This window comes from Hippichthys cyanospilos, chromosome 1, assembly GCF_059441005.1.
Source record: "Hippichthys cyanospilos isolate Australia breed blue-spotted pipefish chromosome 1, RoL_Hcya_1.0, whole genome shotgun sequence".
Classification (NCBI taxonomy): Eukaryota; Metazoa; Chordata; class Actinopteri; order Syngnathiformes; family Syngnathidae; genus Hippichthys; species Hippichthys cyanospilos.
In genome coordinates this window covers 3,361,917-3,378,464 of record NC_142369.1, presented here as the reverse complement: position 1 = coordinate 3,378,464, position 16,548 = coordinate 3,361,917, and the positions used below count along the sequence as shown (strand labels likewise).

General features: G+C 38.0%; 2 protein-coding genes across 5 annotated transcripts in view; both read right to left on the bottom strand.

Annotated features, from left to right (window-relative positions):
• The window catches only part of LOC148428631 (pyruvate carboxylase, mitochondrial-like), a 210,648-nt gene extending 206,143 nt beyond the window's left edge, over positions 1-4,505 (bottom strand). The window contains exon 1 of the mRNA XM_088425847.1: positions 4,101-4,505. Coding sequence (XP_088281973.1) covers positions 4,101-4,111 — 11 coding nt within the window. The 5' untranslated portion in view covers positions 4,112-4,505. The remainder of the gene's footprint in view (positions 1-4,100) is intronic.
• Positions 4,506-6,469: 1,964 nt separating this feature from the next.
• LOC148428630 (uncharacterized) lies at positions 6,470-15,231 on the bottom strand. Of its 4 annotated transcripts, XM_088425898.1 has the most exons (11): positions 15,088-15,231; positions 13,143-13,892; positions 11,844-11,941; positions 11,602-11,774; positions 10,250-10,380; positions 10,074-10,177; positions 9,944-10,004; positions 9,787-9,875; positions 8,900-9,037; positions 7,855-7,955; positions 6,470-7,783 (listed from the first exon to the last, which is right to left on the bottom strand). In XM_088425898.1, the coding sequence occupies exons 2-11, from the start codon at positions 13,885-13,887 to the stop codon at positions 7,474-7,476; spliced, it is 1,950 nt and encodes a 649-aa protein (XP_088282024.1). In that variant the 5' UTR covers positions 13,888-13,892; positions 15,088-15,231; the 3' UTR covers positions 6,470-7,473. The 4 variants fall into 4 exon arrangements, with proteins under 4 accessions (XP_088282024.1, XP_088282015.1, XP_088282009.1 ...); XM_088425889.1 differs by having other exon boundaries at positions 11,602-11,941; XM_088425883.1 differs by having other exon boundaries at positions 10,074-10,380.
• Between the last annotated feature and the right edge of the window lie 1,317 nt (positions 15,232-16,548).

The window sequence follows — 16,548 nt, the reverse complement described above, 5'->3', positions numbered from 1 at the left end:
ACCAAAAATTTAAATCTCGATTTTCTTTAATCAAGCTAGACTATTACGATTTGAAACGATTTTAAGCCACGTGTGGTATTTTGAACATTTTTGGGTCAATTTATTCAACGTGTTATGTGTAACTTAGACATGTTGTCACTATCTGGGTGAAATTTCAGTCCCCCATTGTCTTTTTTTCAATGCTCTCCTTTTGATGGCACATGCCTTTGATGTAAAGCTCAAATGATTAAACAAAAGATTAATGAAAGAAATGAATCCAACAAAAACGTAATTAAAGGTCTGATTTATAAAAAAAATTATCATGGGCAAAATATTCAGACGAAAATCATGAACGCTGATTTCAAATTGGATTTCAGTTAAACTTGCCAAAAAGTGCAGTCCTGTTATGTAACTTTTTTTTCGCAGTAAAATGTTAAAATTTTGTCAACATTTACTTTTTAGATTAAGACAAACTTTTAGGCTAACACGATGGATGGATGGATGGATGATAAATAGATCATATGAACATACATACTGTACATACATAGAGTACATACATACACACACACATATACACTGTATATACCGTATTTTCCGCACTATAAGGCACACCTAAAAGCCTTAATTTTTTTAAAAAGCTGATGGTGCGCCTTATAATTAGGTGCGCCTTATGTATGGATGAATATTGAGATTGAGACCTGTTTCTTTTGTGTTTTTACAGTTGAACAAGGTGGCTCTTATTGACATTGAGTTATTATGCGACTGAGAGTTTATTGTTATTATTGTTATTACTTTGAGTATTACTATATTGTGATTGAAAACCTTTATGTCATTAATTGAGGGTGCGCCTCATAATACGGTGCGCCTTATATGTGGAAAATGTTTGGAAGATGTCGTTAATTGAGGGTGCGACTTATAATCCGATGCGCCTTATAGTGCGGAAAATGTGATAAAATGATCATATGAAAGTATGGTCTGCAAATTGAGACAAGTCTACACAAGCAACAATGCTCTCTTGCATATTCGCATTATTCCCAGAGGAAGTGTGCGACCAAATCCTGTGTGGTGCAACCAAACGGTAGCACCAGTGTGCAAAAGTTTTCCACAAGTGCCCCTGCTGCTAAAAAAAAAAAAAAAAATCCTGTAGGAAGCACTCTATGTACACACATATACAGTACAGAAGTAGCACACATATATACATAAACGGTTTAGACAGGACGGTCAAACCTACACTGTGCTACAAGTACACACACACACACACACACACCTTCCTCCCCTGCAGGTTCAAAACGCTCCACTTACTCATCACACGGACCATTTGAATCAGTTCATGCTTAAAAGCGTTGAGACAACGTGTCGAGAATACCGGCTAACATACAGTACAAAGCTTCTGGATTTCATTTCATTTTGTTACACAACAACCTTAATCAAACCAATGTGCTTCCGTTGCAGACTCGTAAAAGAATGCGTGTAAAACAACCAGAAAAAAAAAAAAAAAAAACAACGCCTGAGAAGCCATCATTGCCACACATTTGAATTTCTACCTGTGGCCCAAGCAAGACCACGTCGCTGCGCAGCTCGGGGATGCGGCGCCACTGGACTAAAGGTTGTTAAAACAAAAGAAAAGGCAGATGCACACGAGCGGGTTCAAAGGTTACAAAGAAGCGCCGGAATGAGGCCGTGCGTGACGGTAAGCAAACAAGCACACGGTGCACTCGCGTAGGTTCCGACATGTAAACAAGATTGACTTTGGGCCCCCTAGGTCCACTTTACACTGACCAGGAAGATGTAATCCAAAAAAAAAAAAAAAAAAGAGTCTAGCAACTGACAAGAAAGACGATGACAAATGGCTAAACCAGCTAGTTTCGCTAGTTTTACTTATAAAAAATTAAATAGCACGGTGTAACGTCAAATGCATCACGTTAAGTTTAGTTAGCATGCTGTAACGCGAAATTTCTCACGTGAAAATGTGAAATTTAGCGCATTAAAAGGTGAACAATGTCACTGAAATGTTTAATCGCATCATACCTTATGTAAAATTTATGAGGTTGTGAAATTTATCATGTTATAATTCTTCGTGTTGTATGGTGAAATTGATGATATCAGAATGTGAAATGTATCTCTTTGAAATGCTACATTTATCACATCCTACCATGTAATGTGAATTTTAACATGTTGAAAAGTTATACATGTATCACGTTGCGACAAGAATTTCATCACTTGTGACTTTTATCACTATGAAATGCTAACTTTATCAAGTCATAACGTGAAATTTATAGGTTGTGAAATTTATCGTTATAACATTGTGAAAATTATAGGTTGTGAAATTTATTGTTATAACGTGCAAATTTTCATGTTATATGGTAAAATTTGATTGATAAATTTCCAATTTATAATCCAATTTGAAAAGTAAAATTCATGGCATCCTAACTTGTAATGTGAAACTTAGTCAAATTTATCAAAGTTTGAAATTCAGCGCAATACGAGAAGTATCCATTTGAAATGTTAAATGTATCACATCGCTTGTAAAATTGATCAGGTTGTGAAATTTCACAAACTTGTGAAATCATGTTAGAACGTAAAATGTTTCACGTTTTGTAATTCATCACATAACAAGAAATGTATCATATTGAAATGTTAAAAGTATAATATCCGAACTTTTAAAGTGAAATGTATCATATTATAATGTGAAATTTATCACGTTATAATGAAGAGACATCAGATTATAACAAGAAATTGATCATTTTGAATGTGAAATTCATCACTTTAAAATGTTACATTTATTTTGTCTTATATTTAAATGTGAAAATTTATTGCGTTATGTGAAACTTATCACCTTATAATGAGAAATGTATTATTTTGACATGGTAACTTTTATCATGTCCCAACTTTAATGTAAAATTTACCACATTTTAATGTGAAATGTATCACATTATAATGAGAAATTATCATGTTATGTGTTGATTGTGTCATATGTTTTTGTATATAATTTAATATACTGTATAACGTCCGAACACTCTATGTGAAATCCATCACATTGTAATGTGAAATGTATCACCTTTAAATGTATTACGTCTTATTTTTAATGAGAAATTTGTCAAGTTATAACAAGAAATGTATCACGTTATAAAATGAAATGGATCACTTATTTAACCAGTAAGTTAGTACTTTGAAATGTTTAATATGTCATGTCTAAACTTTCAATTATTATTATTATATTTTACTGTGAAATTGATCATGTTATAACATGAAATTTATCGCATCGTTATGAGAAATGTATCACGTTCTAACAAGAAATGTATTTAGAAATTTATCGCGTATAACAAGAGCTTCATGACTAGCTCATTGAAGCACGAATTTGATCACTATTTAAACATGAAAAGTATCACTTTGAAATGTTAAATATGTCATGTCCAAACTTTCAATGTGAAATTTGTCACACTATAACGTGAAATGTATCACCTTAACTTGTTACATATGTAAATGTATCATATTAAAACAAGAAGTGTTTCACTTTATAACGAGAAATGCATCGCGGTAAAACAAGAGATTCATCACGAATGACTATCACATCGAAACATGAACTTTATTTCATTGAAACTTGACGCTGATTTCTTTTGTCTGCTGTGGCAGTAATTCGTTAAAAAAAAAAAAAAAAGTAATTTCACGGGTTTGGTATGCAGGACGGTTGCTTGACTTGGCAGCCTGACACAACAACACTTATTGTGACCACTCATCAATTAAAAACATTTAAAAAAAATAAAAACTCGCGAGACTTTCCTGTCGAAAATTCATTCGAGGTTCCTTTTGTCGCATTGAATTGTTTACCAGTTGGTAAGTGTTCTCGGCGGTGGAAGTCCGCAAAAGTTACCGCAAAGACTTCCGAGTTGAACAGCTGCATCGCAGGCTCGTAAACGTCCACGTTTGAGACGAGCCAGCGAGGTTAGCTTAAGTCAACTTAGCTTTCTTGTCGCTCCAACATTTTGGCTTTTTATTTATTTTTTTTTGCTCTCCGACACATGACAGCGTGAGACTCTTACGCGTTACGAAGACGAACGGCAAAGCAAACACGCACTCGCACACACACAGGCGGAAGTAGAAAGCTAGCAAGCGGTACTCACATGTTGTGCATCCGATGACAGGTAAGAGGACACCGAATGTAAACAGTCGACTATTTTCAGGGACGCTCGGGCTTGTTTGTTTGGGTTTTGCCCACGTAGCTCACACGCGGGCGGTCACGCTTGGACGAGGAGGAAGAAGAAGAAGAAGAAGAGGAGGAACTGGAGGAGGAACGGAGAGGGAGGGAGCTCGCGGTCTGCCTGCTTACTTTGGACCAATTTGCTTCATATGCGCACGCGAGGAAATGGCGTGCGGGGAAGGGACCGGGGACGGTTGGGAGTGAGAGCTGAGCGGCCAGGGGGGAGACTTGGAGGACGGAGGCGCGCTGTCAAACGCGCTCGAGTGGCTAAGTGCTAGCGGCTCGTCGCTTTTGCTGCCAACAGCCCCCTCTTAATCTCTTCCCTTCTCGCACAAACTCTCATGATCCCTCTCGCTCGGCCGCTGACGTCACAAGACGCCCTCTCGCATCGCGGCCAATCGGGAGAGGGGGCGTGGTGGCGCATGCTGGCGCGGGTTTTGACACGGCCGAAGTTCCCTCGCTGCATCGCGGCTCGGTTATTGACGCTTCGGTCCATCGCGGATTGAAACGCTGACGCGAAAATTTTCTGTCGCGGGGTTACCTCGCCAGCAATTGTTCTTCCTTTTTAATCAGACCGGTTAAAAAAATATCAATTTTATTTATTAGAATTAAAAAATAAATAAAATGATTATCATGGATTTTCATTTACTACCAGAATTTTTCAGACCAGTCAAAAAAATAGCTTTTTTTTTCATTTATTTATCAAACATATGAACACAATACAAAAGAAAACGAAGATAATGTTTTTTTTAAATGAACATGATAGCTAGATAGATAGATAGATAGATAGATAGATAGATAGATAGATAGATAGATAGATAGATAGATAGATAGATAGATAGATGACGAGCTAAAAAGGTAGCTAAATACACAAGTAGCAAGCTAGTTAGAAAGCTACAAAGCTAGCTCGCAAGTACATATTCAACTAGATAGATAGATAGAAGACAAGCTAACAAGGTAGATAAATAGCAACTAGCAAGCTAGCTAGATCGCTACAAAGCTAGCTCGCTACCACATAGTCAACTAGATAGATAGATAGATAGATAGATAGATAGATAGATAGATAGATAGATAGATAGATAGATCTAAATATATTGATACATCAGTTCCACGTTTGTTGTTTTAAACGAGAATCACCTTCCTCACCACAGTGGAACATTCCGTAAACTGCGTAAGCTGAATTTTATTTATTTAATTCATCGTTTTCAACAAAAGTGAGCATTTAAGCGTCATCAACAGCTTAGCCTCACTCGTCAAGCTGTTTCCTAATCGAAACCAAGACAAAGATTTTATTTTTGTCAAATTTTTTCACAGCGACGATGCCAAATGTGTGTCTGTACATGATCCAAGCTGGAGCAACACTCTCAAAAGTTTTTGAGGACAAACACAGCGAGGAAGTGTGACATGAGACAAACTCATGACTGCCTCACTTGTGTTTGCTGTCTTACCAGCTCTGGATAAACAAGCCGAAGTACGCGTCGCAAAACAATGAAACTTAATGATCACTTCAAATACGGTCTGGCATGCATTGACCCACTTTCCCCGTCTCACACGCACACATGCGCACACCGAACTTTGCTTTTCCGCTCTCTATCTTCATTCCTGTCGGTAGCTTGTAATTAAACACTGTTGGGGTTGAGTTGTTGTGTAATAGCTGGCGCACCCTTAACGTCGTTGTCGCCACAAGTTTTATTTCTTCTTCTCACCCGTGATGACTATCTCGGCTGCACAAAACCGCAAAGAAACTCGGAGACCATAAGGTGTTTTTTTTTTGACATCTTCCTCACAACAAGGTGTATTCTGTACTATTCAAAGAACAAGCCATGAAAGAGTGTCATTGTCAGGCAGGTGTCAGGTTACCTTACTTCCGCTGATTGGTTTTCAAAACAGTGGCGCCGCCCATACGGATTTGCTGGCCACCCCATTGGCTGCTAAGTATTCTACTTTTCCCCCAAACTTGTTTTGTTATAAAAAAACATACACCCAAAGAGCCATATTTCTACAGTTACAGAGCTGCTTTGTTTTGCAGGTTAGCGGTGTCAAACCTACGGCCCGCGGGGCCGGAACTGGCCAAGACGAGGTAAGTAAAGCGTAAAAAAAAAATAAGACAAAGCCTGTTATTTCGCTTTCCATAATTCTTACTTTATCAAGCAATGCCCAAATGTGCTGCACTTAAAAAAAGAACTAACCGATTGCCACAATTTTAGAAAGTGGTACAGTACACTGGTGCGCACGTTAGCATTAGCATCTAGCTTTGTCGTGACATTGTCGCAATTTAGGCCATGACCGGACATTCAGCCTGTGTTGTATTATAAACAAAGTGGAACACTACACCAGTGCGCACGTTAGCATTAGCTTCTAGCTTCCTCGTTTCCATCTGGTACATTACTAGATATTCAGCTTTGGTCTGTGTTGTATTATAAACAATCAATCTTTTTTTTTTTTTTTTTTTAAATATACTTTAAGAGACATTACAACACCATTGTATTCTGTTTCACTTTCATTGCACTTCACTTTACTCCTTGAAAAGAACCTGTAAAATCACACACTTTGTGGCTGTTTTCTTTCACTGGCTATTTATGCGTCATTGTATTTATATATTTATTAATTCCTTTATTTTTAGCTTATCATATGTGTTTCGTACAAAGTATACATTTTATGAACAAATGCAAACATATACTAATTCATTACAAATTAGAAAAATTAGCTGTTTTGTTAATATTCAATTCACATGAGATCATTCGTAAGTAATATGAAGTATAATACAAACACCATTTCCTCAAAACTAGCTGATAGTTTTCTATTGGCGAGTTTACAATAATGATATAATGATATGCTAAAATGATGGCTTTCAATTTTGCTCTACCACCCCAAGATTATAAGTGAGCGCCTCAATAAAATATTTGTGAAGGGGCCACTGCTTCAAAAGGAGCCAACATGACAAAAATGGGGTCCAAAGAGAGAAAAGTGTATCAAGCAGGTGACGGGACAAAGTTGGACTTTAAGCGAGTAAATAGGGTAAAGGTCGCTGTCTGCAGCGATTTTGTGACAAGGTCACACATAGCGCAGACCGACATAATCACCAGCATTCATTTAGATATCAGATTAAATTATCCAATTAAATTATCCAATCATTCAAGTTCAGGTATTTATTTATATATTTTTGCATATTAAAAAACAACAACAAATGATTTTAAAATGAACCCCAAAAGCTTACATGAAAAGGTAAAAAAAATGTGGGTTGAACATATTTTTGCAAAGAACATTTTTTCAAATAAACATGAAGAAACTTTGATTCAAGCCACATAATTCTGCATTTCCAAGTCTTGGAAGGCGTGCCACGATTGGTTAAAAACGTCGGCGTGATCCGATTGTATTGAGCCGTCGGCGTCGACAGCGGCGATCGCGTCGACGTTTGGGCCGTCGTCGTAAACGGACGGAAAATGAACAGGAGGGAGACCGGGTCCGCATTGGTGGTAGATGTCGCCGCCCGACGAGGGAACCGGAGAAACCAAACTTTGGGCCAGGAAACGCTCGCCCCACGCCTTGGGAAATTTCCGGTGGATTTTCATGTGAGCGTTGCGAGACTTCACTTTGTTGAATAGTCTGGAGAAAGTCCAGGAAGTGCTTAGGGGCTCGCAAAAAGACATTCGAGTAAATAAATAAAAATGACTCACTTGCCGCATTTCGTGCAAGGATAGGAGCCGGCCAATGGGAGCGCGGGGCCCGCCTCCTTCGGTCCGCGCAGAGTTTCCGCTGGCGGGGAGGCGGGCATTTCCTACAAAAGACGGCACCGGATTTAATTCGGGTCAAGGCTATTGGTGTAAAAAAAATCCATAAGACGAACAAAACAACTGGAACAACAGCTTTTTTAAGGAAATAAGTGAAAATGAATACGCTTAAAAACAACAAACTAACGTCAGAATTACATCAGCAAGATTTTGAAGTTCATTTATACAATTTACTTTTACTTTCAAATCAGTAAAAACGAACAAAACAACTGGAACAACAGCTTTTTTAAGGAAATAAGTAAAAATGAAAACGCTTAAAAACAACAAACTAACGTCAAAATTCCATCCGCAATATGTGTTCATTCATACAATTGACTTTTGAAAGAAAAATAACCTAATATATATATATATATATATATATATATATATATATATATATATATATATATATATATATATATATATATATTATATAAATAAAACACAAGGATCACAGGCTTGCTGGTGCCTATCCCAGCTGGGCAGTTGTCGGGGGACACCCTCAACAGGTTGCCAGCCAATCGCAGGGCATATAGAGACGAACAATCATTTATCAATTTAGTAGGGCTCGGGGAGAACATGAAAACTCCACACAGGAAGGCCGGAGCTATCCACTGAGCCGCCATGCAAACAAACGTGTGTGTGTGTGTATGTATATATATATATATATATATATATATATATATATATATATTTTTTTTTTTTTTTTTTTTTTTTTGGGGGGGGGGGTCTGACACTTTCTATTGATTATTTTTGTGGAAAAACATGAGTAATTAAATTATTTATTTTTGATAACAGATTTTTTTCTATGATCAAACAGGACATTTTAGGCTGATTATTTACTTTTTTGTGGACATTTCTTTTTGGTGAAAAAAAAACTATAAACTTAGATGTATATGTATATATGGGTTTTTTTTTTTTACTGAATAAATGAATATGGTAAAATACTTACAATTTCCATCTGGCATTTCTCCATCTCATCCGGCCTCTCTTCCTGATTCCCCACTTTGGTTTGTTTGTCTTGTTTATGTTGACTTTTAATGATCAGGTAGTAAAACTCAACACACTGCTTGACTGTTTTTGTCCTCACCTGCAACACACATAAGTGCAGAGTGCACAAAAACGTCTTAGAAATCCCATGCTGGCTAGTACACACTGAAGATCTTTTTTCTTTCCAAAAAAACGTATGCACTGAAATGTACTGCAATATGGGCACTTAGTATAAAAGAAGTATGGACATTGGATTTTTTTTCGCCCTGTTGAGTCACATTCTAGGTCGATAAACTGCTCGCATCTTACCTCGAGCGATATCGCATAAAACACTCGGTAAAAGTAGCATATAACATGTTAGCCGAAATGATATTGCTCCTAAAGCCCACGAAGCAGGAAGTGGACATGTGATTGGCTACTGCAGCAGACGAGGACTTACATATGATACACAATGAGCGCTGCACACTGTAGTTGCCCGTTAAGGAAGTTGACGCAGGATGGGAAAAAAAAATAAAAAAAATGTGCCGGTTTTGACAGATTTGGATGATTTTAACTCTTGTGCAGTACAGTATTTTGACCATTTTTTGGGTCATTTTCTTGCATATCATTTTGTCAGTATTTTAACCAGGTGATAGCACACTTCTGCTTGTGTGATAACTAAGTGGTCACGCCATGTTGAAACGTGACATGTGGGTGAAATTTCAGCTCTCTAGTGTCTTCTTTCAATGCTTTTGATAACTAATTTTTTTTCCTGCAATTATTCAAATACACATTTTTCTACTTGGACAAGGGTTAAAAAAAGCTGTTTTAAACTCTTTTAAAACGGGGCGATGCCTCGTGTGAGTATACCATTTGGTGTATGAGCGAGAAGTTTTTGCCATGAGTGTTGAGGGCCTGTTTGAAGACGCTCGTTTCGTTTTTGGTCCAAACGTCACTGCCTGCAAGAAAAGCCAAATTCACCGGCGGTGAAGAGTGTCATCGCGTTGAATGAGAGGTCAAAGGTTACCAGAGTAGTGGTAATCTTGCGTTGGTAAGGTCCCTGCTAGGAGTAGCATCTTCAGCGTGGCCTGCACGGGAGAAAAAAAAAATATCGGTCAGGCATGACAGGGGCAAAAAAAAAGCGGAAGGACGTCTACCATGATGTCGGCTTGACAGGAGTGCAGCGTGTGCAACGCCAGCTCCACGTTGCTGCCCCCTCCTGGTAGACAACTGGAACTGCACAGCATTAGCAGCTTTTCCACTGAATACGCAGGGAAAAAAAATGCTTTGTAGGCGGAAGTGAGTGATTGCTGAGAATGTCGCAAGCGCTCACTTTGCTCTTCGGTCTTGCGGCTTTGCGTGAGCGATTTCCACAGACGGTGCTCGGGGGTCGCGCGCTCGCCGTCCCGGCCGAAGCTCAGAGGGGGAAGATCGGCCTGGAAATCGCTGCCGATGTTTATGGTTCTGGGGGGAAATAAAGTTATGGTTGTGGGACTTTTTGTTTTGTTTTTATGTTTCTCGTCATTGGTCGGAGAAACGGGCATCCGTCACTGACGGACTGATGAACTGATGAACATGAATTCTTACTTTAAAGAGATTGTCCACTTATTCAATAGTTTTCAGCAGTATTGAATATTTCATTTTTCTTGTCAGTATAATTAATTTTGTTACAAAATTATTTTTCATGTACAATTTTCTGACAACTGAAAATGATAACATTTCTTTCTTTCTTTCTTTCTTTCTTTCTTTCTTTCTTTCTCTTTTTCTTTCTTTCTTTCTTTCTCATTACTTTTTCTATTACTTTTTGTTTCTTCTCTTGTCTTTGTTGTTTATTCCTTTTATTTTCTTTATCTCTCTTTTATTACTTTGTTTTTCTCTCTCGCTTTCACTTTTTCTTTTGTTTCCTTTTTCTTTTCCTTTCTATTACTTTTAATTTCTTCCGTTATCTTTGTCTTTCTGTTTTTTTCTTTTGCTTTTTTTGGTTTTTATTACTTTTCTATTTATTTGTATTCCTTTGTCTTTTTTTTCTTTTTCCACTTCCCTCTTTTTTGATTACTTTTCAGTTTCATCCTTTATCTTTTTGTCTTTCCTTTTTTCTTTTTGTACCTTTTAATTTCTCATTCTTACATTTTCCTTTTCTTACTTTTGCTCTTGTTTCCCTTTTCTATTTCTCTCTTTTTCCTTCCCCTTTGTTCTTTACTGTTTCCAATTTTCCTTTCTCATTTTCCTTCTATTATTTTTTATTTTCTCTGTTTTTTTTCTTTGTATTACTTTGTTTCATTCTTCCATTTTCTTTTTCTTTCTCTCATTTTTTCAGTTTCTTTCTTTTTGTCTCATTGTTTCTCTATTTCTTTCTCACTTTTGTTTGTCTCTCGATACTAATATTCAACAAAATTAAAAAATGCCCAATTGTGGCACAGTCAAATGGTCTCCTAAAAATACGTTTTACTGTTCATGTGCACGTCTTGGCCACCTGGGGGCAGTATAAGACAGCCATACTGGTATAAAGAAGTATCACTCCTCACAGAGGATAAATAATATATACCTCTGAATAATTATACAGCCAGAATATATTACAATTTTTTTTAATTTCATTATCTTACGCATTTTATGTGGACATTTTCTCATTATTTTACTAGCGTGTCCTTTTTTTTTTTGCCCATCTCGATATGTGACTCTACTTACGCTTCAACAGCATGATTGTCAAACTCTCTTGTCTTATTAGTGAAGAAGGAGGAATAAAGTCCCGTCCCTTGGCGAGTCGGGTCAAGGAGGGGTCGGGGCGTATAGTGGTCCCTCTTTTCCCGATTGGCGTGGAGGACACTGGGAAATGGAGTTCCCGTGTAGTTTGGGCTTTTCTGAAAGAAGAGGCAGTGTGTCGGTGGGAGAAAAAAATGTTCGGCCGAATCGGGCTGCGAACTTGTTACCCAGTGGTGCGGGGCACTTCCTGTCACCTGACGAGGGGATGCGTGAGTCGGGTCTCGGCGTAATTTTCGAGACGACTTTTGGGGTGAGGGACGCTGTTCTGTAAATTGTAGGAGTTCATTTATAAAATGTTTCTTTTGGGAGGGATGAAGCTAGCTAGTCAGACTGGACGATGGTGAAAAAAAAAAAAAATCACAATGTGAAATCAAGACTACTAAACACAAATATTACAACGAGAAAATAAAATATTCACAAAGGGATACCCCAAAAAGTTATGTAATTTTTTTTTGACCCATCACTTTCCAATCTGTTACTGTTCTAAATTTATGTTAAGGTCATAAAATGAATTATCAAAATAAACATTTGAATCAAACTGCTTTTATTTTTTTTGTTCATGATTCTGTATGCTCTAAAAATAGCTAGGTTAAAAAAAATGGTCAAAAAGGGACCAATACCCCATGCTGGGTTATTTATATAACCCAAAAATTTGGGGTAATTGAGTGATGCATAAAACTACACCATAATCCAGGCGGTTTTGTGAAAATCAAATCAATTTTATTGCATTTGTGGGTTTCTAATTTTGACGCAACAATTTGGTTTTAAGGACAACCACATCGAGGTGTGTCGATTCCTTGGGTCATAAAATTTATCAACAATTGCAAATCGGAAATTTCAATCCTACAAGACATGTTTGTTTACTTCCGTTGTGTTTTCATAATAATGTACCAGAATTTTGTACGCTCTAAAACTGTTGGGTTAAAAAATAACCCAACATGGGTAAAAAAATACCAACACACCTTGTTGTTGTTGTTGTTTTTTTTTTATATAACCAAAATGTTAGGTAAAATGATGATCCATAAAGCGATGCAACAGATTTAGTTAGTTTTTAACTAAATAAAATTTGTGTGGATTTTTACAAAACAACCCTTTTTTTTGTAGAAGGTCACTAACTTTGACCCAACAATTTGGTTGAAATGAATAACCCAACAAGGTGTCTCGATTCCCTTTTGACTTAACAGTTTGAAATGCAAAATTGAAATTTTTCTTCAAGTTAAAACTATAAAATAATAATAATAACCTAATCATGGGTCAACCCACCATCGATACAATTTGACCCAACTTTTTTTTTTTTGTCCAAAAAAACGACATTAAATTGACCCGAGTTGTGATTGGTTCCTTTTTTGACCCAAAATTGGGTTATTTTTGACCCAACTAGAGTGTATATATTACGTTTTCAGCTGGAACAAAATTGTGAATTCACAAACAGGGTCTTTTACCGTGACATTTTCAACAGGTCGTACCTGGGACGTCGCGCGAAGATCTCAGGTTGCCCCGCGCCGTCCCGTCCGACCCGGCGTGCGGCGTCCAGTTGAGCGAGGGGTTCCAAGGGAAAAAGTGGAGCGCCCCGTTGTCATCTCCCCCCTGCGAGTGCGACGGGGGAGGCAAAGGAGTGAGAGGCGGACTGAGCATGGAGGATTCCAGATGAGAATAGGGCAAAGGGCAGCTGTTGGGATTGAAAAATCTCTCGGGTCCCAAATGGTCTCCCTTGGCCACGCCCGTTCCCCAAATCGGCCTTTGAGGGTCCGGGGCGCTTCTCTTTGTCTGCGGAAGTAAAGTTTCCAGGTAGGGGTCCGGTTTGTGGGTGCTGACGGTCGACTTTTGGGGGAAATTGAATGAAGGTAAAGTTTGGGGGGCCCCGATTTGACTCTGGGGCTGAAACCAAGGCGACTCCGCCAACGGGCTGGGGGTCTCGCAGCTAGGGCCGAAATCCCAGTTTTGGGGATCCCCACTGCTCCCGGCGGGGTACAAATTCGGACCCGAGTTCACGGCCCAGTTTGCGTTGCTGTAAAAGGCGTCTTCGGCGTGCTCCGTCTGCAGCCAGTCCGAGGCGCTCGCGCTCTGTCTCGCGGTCAAAAAGGACGTCATGTGGTCTTTGCCTTGTCCCCCGAACTGCTGGGGGGAGTCCGCCGCAGGAATCAGCTGGAAGGAGGTTCTTTGGGGATGATGGGGATTGGAAAATTGCTGAGTGGACCAAAAGTCATCCATTGTGGCTGGAGAGATGCACAAAAAGACTGTTATGCTTTTTATTTGGCATATTCGATACTATACATTTTTTTCAATGCTTTTTATTGTAATTATTATCGATTTCTAATGATATTAACAGTTTTTATAATCATATTATATATATATATATATATATATATATATATATATATATATATATATATATATATATATATATATATTATCAATGTTTACATTTTTAACACTCAACTCTTAAGTAGTCCGATACCAAGTAACAATACCGCTAATACTTTTAATATGCAAACCCTTAAAAGAAATGACATAATGTGAAAGAAACAACTAAATATTCCAATATCCTCCTGAGACCCAACCTATTCATTTATGTCCACTGTTGTCCAATTTGTCCCAGTAGGACAGAAAGTGAATTGCATCCCATCCAAACATATAAGATAACGCTGGAAAGGCCAAGATGTCCTCTACTGAGTGCACGAGCACTTTTTAGGTTAGCTCCAATGAGTCCAAAGATGTAAAACAAAAACAAATGTCCACTATTGGGGACACATATGAATAAATATGATAGCGCTCAGAGGATATATCATTTTTCAAAAACATTTCATGAAATCGATAACCCCAAATAAATAGGGGAAAACGAGTGCATCGTTGATTCGCCTCAACTTTTTATGTCAAGGTGAAGCCAAGATGTCCTCTATTAAGGACACGGGGACTTTTTATGGTTAGCTCCAATGCATCCAAATTTATTTTTCTTAACTCATTAAAAATCAAGCAAGCAAGCAAGCAACTAAAAACTGTTAATATATTTATTTTTTTTTAAAACTCCTTTTTCCTCAACTTTTTGTTAAAAGTGAGGAGGCAGGTTTTTTTCTCCACATTTTTACACACATTTCTCATACCATCTAACGTCAAACTTTTTTTTTTTTATGTTAAGTTTAAAATAGCATTGCAGGTTATGCCAAAAAAAATTTTGGGTGTATGGCGCGGGCCGCCATAATGCGGATGGCGGGTCGCAAATGGCCCCCGGGCCACAGTTTGGACACCACTGAGATACAGTGGACACAAACTAATAGCTTGGTTCTCTCTAACAATCCAGAAAAAAAAAAATAAAAAACGAGCAAATTACTTCACAGAATTGAGTATTGAATTAAACTGAAAAACAACAACAAAGTTTTTTGACGCTCCCTGTCGGTTTTGTTTTCTTCTTACCAGTTTTTGACACTCGTGTTGGATGCAGGTTGTCCTCATGCTCCTCCGTTGTCTGGCTTTGAAAAATCCACTGGGCTCACACCGTGTTGCGAACGCCGTATTTTTTTTTGTGCGTCACCTGAAAGTTTGCGCGCACCCACGAGCATGAGTACAAAGCTGAGTGTGACGCAGAAGCGAGACAAAAGGCGCACGCAGGCGCAGCTGCCGTGTACACACACATACACCAAACCTAACCGCATATATCGCTCACACACACACTGTTAACACTTGTGGCAGGTGTCAGAAGAGGTGCGCGGAGAAGTGATGTTGCCGCTTGCCTTTTCGTCGTCGTGGTAACCACATCCTGAGGAAACAAACAGTGACGGATCCCCCTTCTCTCGGCGATGTTTAACTCTACATGCCCCCCCCCCCTCAATTCTTTCCATCTCGCTCTCTTCCTTTATCAAAATTTTCACACCAACTTTGCTTTCTTCTTCTTCAGTTCTTCTGCATCTGCGCTCATGTGCTAAAAAGCGAATTCATTAAGTGTTTAAGTGATGCTCTTTGGGCATGGGGGGGTTAACAAATCTGGGTGAAATGTTTTTCAATGCTTTGGCAGGTTCATAATAATTTCTCATCAAATGAAGAGCAAATGAACTGGAAAATGAAGAAACTTATTGAATTGTATTATTGGGTGTAGGCAATAGTTTCACAGGATTTCTGTAGGTATCTACACATCTGAATGAAATGCTTTTCAATGCTTTGGGAGGTTCAGTACTGTTTCTTTTCAAATGAAGAGCAAATGAACTGGAACATGAAGCAACTTATTGAATTGTACTATTGAGTGTAAGTGAGATTTTAACAGGATTTCTATATGTATCAACATATATGAATGATGCTTTTCAATGCTTTGGCAGGTTCAGTATTCTTTTCGAATGGAAGAGCAAATGAATTGGAACATGAAACAACTTATTGAATTGTATTATTGGGTGTGAGATTTTAACAGGATTTGTGTTTGTATCAACAAATATGAATGAAATGCTTTTCAATGCTTTGGCAGGTTCAGTATTGTTTCTTTTCAAATGATGAGCAAATGAATTGGAAAATGAAGCAACTTATTGAATTGCATTATTGGGTGTAAGTGAGATTTTAACAGGATTTCTGTGTGTATCAACAAATCTGAATGAAATGCTTTTCAATGCTTTGGCAGGTTCAGTATTGTTTCTTTTCAAATGATGAGCAAATGAATTGGAAAATGAAGCAACTTATTGAATTGCATTATTGGGTGTGAGATTTTAACAGGATTTCTGTGTGTATCTACAAATCTGAATGAAATGCTTATCAATGCTTTGGCAGGTTCAGTATTGTTTCTTTTCAAATGATGAGCAAATGAATTGGAGCATGAAGCAACTTATTGCTGAATTAAGTTATGGTGACTTTGCTAAAGTTTGTGGGGTTTATGTATGTCTATATATATGAATA